We start from the raw sequence: 10045 nt of genomic DNA on the forward strand, positions 1-10045 counted from the left end.
ACAAAATAAAATTTAAAGAAGAAAATAAATAAATAAATTTTTTTAAAAAAAGAAAAAAAAATAGCTGAATAGTTGTTCATTGTGTATATATACCACACATTTTCTATCCATTTATCTGTTGTGGAACATTTATGTTGATTCCATATCTTGGCTATTTTAAGTCGTGCTGCAATAAACGTGGGAGTGCAGATGTATCTTTGACTTACTGACTTCATTTCCTTTGAGTATATGCCCAGTAATAGGATTGCCAGATCAAATGATAATCTTAGTTTTAATTTCTTAAGAACATCTATACTGTTTTCCATAATGACTGTGCTAATACACACTCACACCAACAGTGTGCAAGTACTTCCTTTTCTCCACAACCTTGCCAATGCTTGTTTTCTTTTGACTTTTTGATAATAGCCATTCTAACTGGGGTGAGGTGGTATCTCATTATTGTTTTGATCTGCATTTCTCTGATGATTAGTGATGATGAGCATTTTTTAATATGCCTGTTGGCCACTTGTAACTCTTCTTCTAAGAAATGTTCATAAGATCCTGGGCCCATTTCTCATTTGGGTTATTTGGTTTTTGCTATTGAGTTGTTTAAGTTCATTATATATTCTTGATATTAACCCCTTGACAGATGTGTAGTTTACAGATATTTTCTCTCATTCTGTAGGTTGTCTCTTCACTCTAATAGTTTTCTTCGATGTGCAAAAGATTTTTAGTTTGATGTAATTCTACTTGTCTATTTTTGCTGTTATTGCTCATGCTTTTGAAGTCTTATTTTTAAAATCCATGCCCAGCCCCATGTTATAGATTGTTTTCCCTAAGTTTTCTTCTAATAGTTTCTTAATTTCAGTTTTATATTTAAAGATTTAATCCATTTTGAATTGATTTTTTGTATATGGGAAGCGGGAGGGTTCTGATCTTCTTCTTCTGCATGAGGATATCTAGTTTTCCCAGCACTATTTATTGAAGAGACTATCTTTTCCTCAATGTGTTTTCTTGCACCTTTGTCAAAAATCATTTGGTTGTAGATGCGTGAATTTATTTCTGTTCCATTGATCTATGTGTCTGTTTTTATGCCAGTACCATGCAGTTTGGGTTACTATAGCTTTGTAGTATAATTTGGAGTCAGCTAGTGTTATGTCTCTGGCTTTGCTCATTGTTCTCAGGATTGCTTTGGCTATTCAGGGTCTTTTTTGGTTCCATATAAATTTTAGTATTTTTTTATTTCAGTAAAGAATGTCATCCATATTTTGATAGGGATTGGATTAAATCTGTAGATCACTTTAGGTAGAATGGCCATTTTAACAATATTAACTCTTCAAATCCATGAACATAGGATATCGTTCCATTGATTTATGTCCTCTTCAATTTTTTTCTTCAAAGTTTTGTAGTTTTCTTTGTACAGGTCTTTCTCTTCCTTGGTTGAATATATCATAGGTATCATATTTTTATAACTATATCTATCATAAAAAGAACTGTTTTCTTGATTTCTTTTTTAGACAGTTTACTGTCAGTATACATAAATACTACTGACTTTAGTATGTTGATTTTGTATCCTGAAACTTTAATAAATTTGTTTATTAGTTCGAACAGTTTTTTGGTGGCGTCCTTAGTGTTTTCTATGTCAAATATCATGTCATCTGTAAACAGGGGCAGTTCATCTTCCTTATTTCCAATTTGGATGTCCTTTATTATTTTTTTTTCTTGCCTAGCTGCTCTTGCTAAAACTTCCAGTACTCTGTCAAATATAAGTGGTAAAAGTGTGCATCCTTGTCTGGTTCCTGATCTAAGAAGAAAAGTTTTCACCTTTTCCCCATTCAGAATCATCTTAGCTGTTGGTTTGTCATACATGTCTTTTCTATTGTATTGAAGTGCATAACTTCTATACCTACTTTGTTAACAGTTTTTATCATAAAGAGATCTTGAATTTTGTCACATGCTTTTTCTGTGTCAATTTATTTTTTTATTGGTTATGAATATTCATGAGATACAAAGCTGATTGTCACCCCTCATGCCCAAGGCGTGAGGCCAGATCCATACTTGCAGCATGCCCATTGCCACAAATTGCAATTATACCACATGTCCCCTTGGCAATTATGTCTGGCCTCTGTCCCCGTCCACATTCCACTTTTTATCCCTACGTATGTTCTCTCCCTCTGCAATTCCAACAAACCACTGTGGTCTTTCTTTCCTTCCTTCTTTCTCTCTTAGCTCCCACATATGAGTGAGTACTTGTGGTATTTATCCCTCTGTGCTTTGCTTATTTCACTCAACATAAGTTTCTCTGGCTCAGCCATGTTGCAGTGAATGGGAGAATTTTATTCTTTTTCATGGCAGAGTAGTATTCCATGGTGTATATATAGCACGGTTTCCTTATCCAGTCATCCATCCATGGACATTTAGGTTGGTTCCATGTCTTAGCTATTGAAAACAGAGCTGTGATGAACATGGGAGTGCAAGTATCCCTTCAGCATGGTGATTTCCATCCCACTGGGTATATACTCTGAAGTGGGATTGCTGGGTCATATGGAAAATCTATCTGCAGTTGTCTATGAAACCTCCATACTGTTTTCCATTGTGGTAGTACTAATTTACAGTCCCGCCAACACTGCAGGAGCCTTCCCTACTCTCCACACCCTCACAAGCATTTGTTATTCACCATCTCTTTGATTATAGCCAGTCTAACTGGGGTGAGGTGATATCTCAATGTAGTTTTAATTTGCATTTCCCTGATGACTGGTGATGTTGAGCATTTTTTCATGTACCTGTTGGCCATTTGTATGTCTTCCTTTGAAAAATGTCTATTCAGCTTCTTTGCCCATTTTATAATTGGGTTGTTTTTTTACTGTGTATTTGCTTAAGTTCCTTGTATATTATGGATATTAATCCCTTGTTGGATGCATAGTTAGCAAAAATTTTCTCCCACTTTGTAGGTTGTCATTTCACTCTGTCGATTGCTTCCTTTGCTGTGCAGAAGCTTTTTAGTTTGATATAGTCCCATTTGTTTATTTTTTCTTATTTCAAGTAAAGGTTAACATACAACTACTTGAAGGGGAAAATGCATCCCATGGTTAAGAGCTCTACCTCCCAACCCCTCTTCATCTCAAGTGACGACAGCCTCACAAGGATGGTTTAGCATGAAAGACACGAGTCCCAACTGGTCAGAAGTGCCCTGAGTCGCCTCCGGCTCACCAGTTTGTCCCTCTTGACCCTTTTGCTTTCCCCTTCAATAATATTATGGTTCAGTATAGAATTCACTACTAACAATTAATTCCTTAGGTAGTTTTCTAAAATCTTTTGGCATCTATGTTTGCTTTGGGAAATCCAGTTCAAATGAGCTTGTAATTCTATTGAGGGTAACAGGCATTTTCTGTTGTAAGTAGTTTTAGTACATTTTTTTTGAAGACGCCAAGCCAGATGCCATTTTATATTTGTTAATTGAGGTGAAATTCACAGATAATACAATTAACTATTTTAAAATGTTTTATTCAGCATATGATTTGTGTGTGTGTGTGTGTGTGTGTGTGTGTGTGTGTGTGTGTGTAAATTTACTCTGGGTTTTCTTTATTTATTTATAAACTGTCAAGATATGGAAACATTTTTAAACGCATGCACCCTAGTACTTAGTTGATCTTTCTTCATCTCTGTTAAGTGATTAACTATCTCTTGGGCTGTTAGCAGACATCATTCACACTTCTTTCCTTCTGATACATACAATAGTGATGCTATTGTCCCTCCTCTTCCTATTTCCCCAAGTACATTAAATTTCTGTTTGTGGTCTCACTGTTCCACATTCTGAAAAATGTCCTCAATACTGTACTCCAATTTTATAATTGACAGATCTGTCTTGTCCTTGATGAAATGAATGTTTTAATTGTGTTCATTCAATTGGATTTCTAACTCATTTCTAATATTGCCAATTCTCCTAAAGTATAATTCATATTCTTGTCTAAACTATTCAGTTCCTTCCTTTTTTTTCAGATATTTAAACACATTCTTAATTCAAAATGAGTCTCATAAATGCCAAGTATTCTATTTCCTTGGATATGATAATTCCAATTATGGTCTGTAGATGGTCATTTGTAGCACAGTTTATCTTTTTACATATTACTCTGTGTTTTCCATGATTGTTGGACTGCTCACCTACCATGTACCTCATCCTTCATGGAATATTACATGGCTGCCCTATGAGTAAGGCTTGATGAAGGGGGATTGCTATAGCTACTCCTTCTCTATGGTGTCCACTCTCCCAAATTTAGTGTCTTCCCAGGGTTGTTCCCTGCAGGGATGCATCCAGTGCAAGCCTCACACTCACACATGGTGCAGACGCGCATGTCTGAAAACGCTACTGTGAATGTGCCTCACACACACACACAGGGGAGGTGGCTCAGTGTTGACCATGGGCCCGGGTCTGTGAGCACAGACATGCCAGTGCACATCTGCAAACACAGGGAAGGGGAATCACAGCTTCCGACTTCACCCCAGAGACCTGACCATACCCCTGTGTATAAGGACACTAGGGTTCCTCTTCTCCCACACAGAAGTAAAAACCTCCTCCTGAATGATTGCTTGATGGCCTCAGACACCAATGGCCACTTAACTTTGGCTTCTGCTTTTTCTTGTGGTTGCCTGCCTATTTCAAAAATGTTTGTTTCTCTCTTCCTGCCTAGGATGATGGCTACATATTTCAGAACACTGAAAGTAGTATTTTGCAGTGTTTGGAACAGATGGGGGCTCCTAAATGGGTAAATCAATCTTCCACCTTGACTGTAGAATTTCACACAAGGATCTCCTCATGTCCTGACACCTCATGTCATAACCTGGTCTGAAAATTAACCATGATTAAGCCCCTTTTATTACCCAGACACCACTGACAACCACAATCCCTCTCAGGACTGGGCTTCATGACAAACTGCTCCAAATGAGCAAACTAAGGCTCAGAAAAGAGACATGAGTGTTTAGAGCCAAACAGGCAGTTTTAAATGATAGCCACCAATTAAATAAAAATCAGCTTCCCTGTCCCCACCCCACAAATCAGAGCCTGAACTGTAGTAATTGTTCCCTATATATCAAGCAAAAAGAAACCAGATGGAGTACAAAGAAATGCTCAAACATCAGGGGCCCTGGAGAGGCTGGAGTTATTCAGAGGTTTGTTCCCAGGTACATAATGGTAGATGCTGTTGAGAAGACAAAAAAAGACATCACAGTGAAGAAGAACATTAGTTAGAAGAAAACCCACACTAAACTGATGGGAGAAGAGTGGTGTTTTCTTCCTTTATTTCCCTTTATTTCTCCTTTGTGCCCTCTGCCACAGTGCATCTCAACTTGAACTGCACAGATATTCAATGGGTGTCTGCTGATCTGAGTCTGCCGTGCAGCATGAACCTGCATCTTCCCTGAAGCATCTCCAGGGCCTGTGAGACGACTGGCCATCGTTAGGGCCCCACAGCCATGTGATGATGGACGGGCTGAAGGAGTGAGGGAGACCCTATGGGGAGGCTCTGAGAGGGAATGAGAAGCCTCAGTCACCCTCACCTGGAAGGGACAGACTCAGGAAGGCACCGGCTCGCTCTAAGTGAGATGAGGACAGGTCAGGCAGAGTCTGGGTGTCATGAGAGACCCCATTTACATCTGAAATGTCTGCAGGGAGCCTGGTTCCTGTCCTGGCCTCAGCCCTGGTGAAACCAAAGCCAGGTTTCTGGGGAGGGCAGTTCCTCTTCCTGTGGGGCTGCTTATGAGACAACCTCATGACAAAAAACCCAGCTTCCAAACATCCACATCTTGTGTGTCTGTCTGTCTTGCCAGGCACTGGGTTCTCATCCATCTGCTCAGCTGGGGCCAGTGGGAGGAGGCACCATGACACCCATCCTCACAGCCCTGCTCTGCCTTGGTGAGATTTGAGGAGGGGGACGGGAGACCTTAGGCTGCAAGGGACTCCACCCACAGCCAAGCCCTCGTGCATTAGGAGACCCCAGGGAATCAGAAGGGCTCATCAGAGGAGAGGATCTGACCAGCCTGGAGGTGGTGAGTCTCTCACAGTGAACTCTTTCCAGGTGTGAGTCTGCGCCACAGGATCCAAGTGCAGGCAGGTGAGTCTGTCTCCAGATGTCCCAGGTTCAACCTCCTCACTAGGGACAGGGGTCCACCTCAGGGCTGCTGGGTGTGGAGGACAGCAGTTCTGGGCTGACTGAGGGAAGTGTCTGGGAGGGTCATGGGGATGAGAGGGGAGATCCAAGGGGGCGGGGAATGTCTTGGGATCCAACCTGTGCTTTCCTTCCAGAGAACTTCTCAAAACCCACAGTCTGGGCTGAACCAGGCTCTGTGATCACCTCGGGGAGTCCCGTGACCATCTGGTGTCAGGGGACCCTGGAGGCCCAGGAGTACCACCTGTATAAAGAGGGAAGATCAGCACCCTGGGACACACGGAGCCCACTGGAGCCCAGAAACAAGGCCAAGTTCCCCATCCCATCCATGACAGAGGACTATGCAGGGCGATATCACTGTTACTATCGGAGCCCTGCTGGCTGGTCAGAGTCCAGTGACCCCCTGGAGCTGGTGGTGACAGGTGAGAGGACACTCATGGGTCCCAGCCGCAGGCTTTGCCCGCAGGAAGGGGGTCTGCTCTCAGGGGTGTCTTCCCCTCTCAAAGCCCAGTGGTGTGAGCCCCATTCAACATACCCGCCTCCTTTACTTCTAGGAATCTACAGCAAACCCACCCTCTCAGCCCTGCCCAGCCCTGTTGTGACTACAGGAGAGAATGTGACCCTCCAGTGTATCTCAAGCCTCAGATTTGGCACGTTTGTTCTGACTGAGGAAGGAGAAAACAATCTCTCCCAGACCCTGAACTTACAGCAACACACTGGTTGGTAGTTCCAGGCCCTGTTCTCTGTGGGCTCCATGACCGCAATGCACAGGCGGACGTTCAGATGCTATGGCTATTACAGGAACACACCCCAGCTGTGGTCAGAACCCAGTGACCTCCTGGAGCTCGTGGTCTCAGGTGAGGGGCTTCTAAACCTCTCCCGTCTTAGCTCAAAGGGTCAAATCAGGACCCTGCCCCCAGGAGAGCTCTGGGCTGGGATGGGAGTAAGGGAAACCCTGAGGGAGGGTCAGCCAGAGGGGAATTCATTCCTCAGAAAGGAGGAGGCCATCAGGAGTTTTTTCAAGCCTGTCCCTTTCCATGTTCATATCTCCCGAAGGTGTCAGGTGGGCAGAGGGAGGGTCTTGGGAGGCTACAGGGCAGATATAGATAAGACTGAGCAGAAATGGGTCTGGGGGCAGCTGCTATACCTCACACTTCTCTTGTCCTTATTCCTAAGATCCCCAGGGGGCAGCAGCCCCCCACCCACAGGGCCCAGCTCAGCAGTTGGTGAGTCACAGGGACCTCTGTCAAGAGAATTTACAATTTTCCCCAGGCTTGCCTCAAGAGACCCTCAGCTGATCTAAGTCCTAGTTCCAGTTCTCAGCGTGGCTTGTGTCCAGGGGAGCTGGGAAGTCCCAGAGAGATGTCAGCCGGTACCACAGGGGCCGCCAGGGGCTCTGAGGCTGGGGTGGTTGAGGGGTGGGTGGTCCAGGCAGAGAAAGATATTAGTGGCCCAACCTGGGGGAGGAGCAGCTGGACTGAAGTGAGGAGCACAGCAGCTCCAGTCCCTCAATTTTCAGCCCCTCACCTCCACAGAGTCAGGCACCCAAGACGGTAAGTGAGGGGCTGTGTTGGGAGGTGAAGGTGGGGTTCAGAAGAGGCAACAGCTGAGTTATATCCTCAGTTCAGGCTCCTCTGGAGACAGACTTGGACAGGACTTCCCATCTGGGCCTCAGTTTCTCCAAGTGTAAAAGGAAAGGGCCTGCCCCGGATCCTAAAGTAATTTTCAGTTCTGCCTTCTGGCTGTGACCTCCTGGGAGAGAAAGCCTCCCGGGGAAGCCTCCCAGGACCTGATTCTGCAGTGGCCCTGTCCCATCTGAGCAGTGATGGTGACATTGTGCAGGATCGGGGAGCTGGTCCAGGGGGAGGGACCATGCAGACTCTTTCCCTCAGTTTAGGATGCTCAGCTCTGGCTTAAAGATCGAAGATTAGAAGTTGGACTACCTGGGTTCAATTCCCAGCTCTGCTGCTGTCTTGTTAGGTAACCTGGGGCAGGCAATTTACCTTTCTGAGCCTTAGTCTCCCTATCAATAGAATGGGTGGGGTCACCCTACTGTGCAGTAGAACTTCAGAACTTGTTCTCAATTGTTCAACTACTTTAACAACTTATAATTAATTGATTCCTTTATGTTTTTTAAGTGAATTTACTAAACATGACAAAGCTATTGGTTTGTACATGTTCATTTTATTTTGTACTAACTTACTATAGATTATCGCACTTCCAATAACTTTTCAATTGATCTGCTCCAATAGGGGGAGGGAGGAAAATGAGGAATTGGTAAAGGGACATGGAAATCGAAATTTATTGATAAATTAAAATAATAGAAAAAGGAACAAAATACATATCAACCACAAGAAAATAGAAATTTCATTTCTTTGTCTCTAAATTGTATGCCAATTTCTCACTTTAAATATGAATATATGTAACTACATATTTTAAAAAATCTAAAGTTATATACATACACCCAGGTATGTATGATTCTATACTCAATACATAAATTTATACGTATGTATATATGAGGGTACTACAAAAAGTTTTTGAAAAAATAGAATTAAAATATAATACTATCCACAAACTTTTTCAAGGACATTTCTATATAAGCTTACATGTATTTATTTTACATATATTTTCATCCACATACTTAATATTTTTTCTAATATGTTCCTCATGTTTGTCATTAGTTTTCATACCTACATTCATGCTCTATAAAAGCAGAAATACTTTTATGAACCTCTGGTAAGGCCACCATTTAGAAAATAAATATCTGTGTGTGTGTGTGTGTGTGTGTGTCACAATGTGTAAGTTTTCCTAACTATATAATTAGGTAACAAGAGATAAACAAATGGTCAAACACCACAAGAACTGGCGGAGGAGGAGTGCAGGGGAGAAAGCTCCAGACTTTCACCTCTTTTTGCTCCCGACATTTACGAGCCCCTGACAACCAACCTCTCATCCAAGGATGCTAGACTTTTAGTTGATAAAGACATGAAAATGCTCCTGTACAGGGTAAACCTTACAGGGTCTTGTGTCCGAGTCTGAACACAGAGCATACATGAGTTTAATTGTTTCAGACTTTCTTTTTCTCACCAATCCTGAGCTCTTACAGATCAGGTAAACATTATTCCAAAGTGACTCAGACAAAGGTCTAAGTTCAGAGAATACAGAGAGGTGGAAGCATCCCATGAAGAGACCAAAGGAACTCTGCCACAGTAAAAAAAAAAAAAAAAAAAGGATGTATTAAGCAACTACGTAGATGTTTTGTCATGAGAAGTGGAGGAAATAAAAACACAGACCTCAGGGGAAAGACTCAGGTCTCTTCAAGTCCTCACCAACACCCTCCCTTTTGAGTTTTCAGAAGCAGCTGACACCTTTAGCCCACCACAAAACAAGTCAGACTCCAGGACTGGTGAGTATGGAGATACTCTCAGTTATGGGGCTGAACACAGAGAGTCAAGTTCAGTGAAGAGGAGGAGGATGCCTGGGTGAACAGCAAGGGATCCTGGAATGATTCTGATTTTCCCTGACTACTGTGACCTCTTTGTCCACAATTCCTAGCCTCACACCCCCAGGATTACACAGTAGAGAATCTCATCAGGATGAGCATGGCTGGTTTGATCCTGGTGGTCCTCGGGATTCTGCTGTTTCAGGCTCAGCACAGCCACAGAAGCCCCCAAGATGCAGCCACGAGGTAAACTTGAGAGAACAATGCACTATGAGCATCGTGGAGGCTTGGAAATACATCTGATGATCCCAGGAGGTTCCGGAAGAAAATTCACAGCATTAATTGGAGAACCATCTGCTGAGAATGTCAAAGGAAGTAAACAAGGTTTTGGTGCAAGAAGATGACTGGGGTGTTGTCTTAGAGGACTTTTCTTCTATTAAACTATGGTAGTTTCCCTCCCTCT

General features: G+C 42.7%; 1 protein-coding gene across 1 annotated transcript; it reads left to right on the forward strand.

Moving 5' to 3' along the window:
- Positions 1-5817: 5817 nt before the first annotated feature.
- LOC134373841 (leukocyte immunoglobulin-like receptor subfamily A member 5) lies at positions 5818-9832 on the forward strand. The gene is given in 6 exon segments (XM_063091867.1): positions 5818-5887; positions 6051-6086; positions 6278-6562; positions 6695-6997; positions 9496-9546; positions 9696-9832. Coding segments are annotated over 6 exon segments (846 nt in total). The 5' UTR covers positions 5818-5853.
- Positions 9833-10045: the final 213 nt, after the last annotated feature.

The sequence above is a fragment of the Cynocephalus volans genome, chromosome 3 (genome assembly GCF_027409185.1).
Source record: "Cynocephalus volans isolate mCynVol1 chromosome 3, mCynVol1.pri, whole genome shotgun sequence".
Classification (NCBI taxonomy): Eukaryota; Metazoa; Chordata; class Mammalia; order Dermoptera; family Cynocephalidae; genus Cynocephalus; species Cynocephalus volans.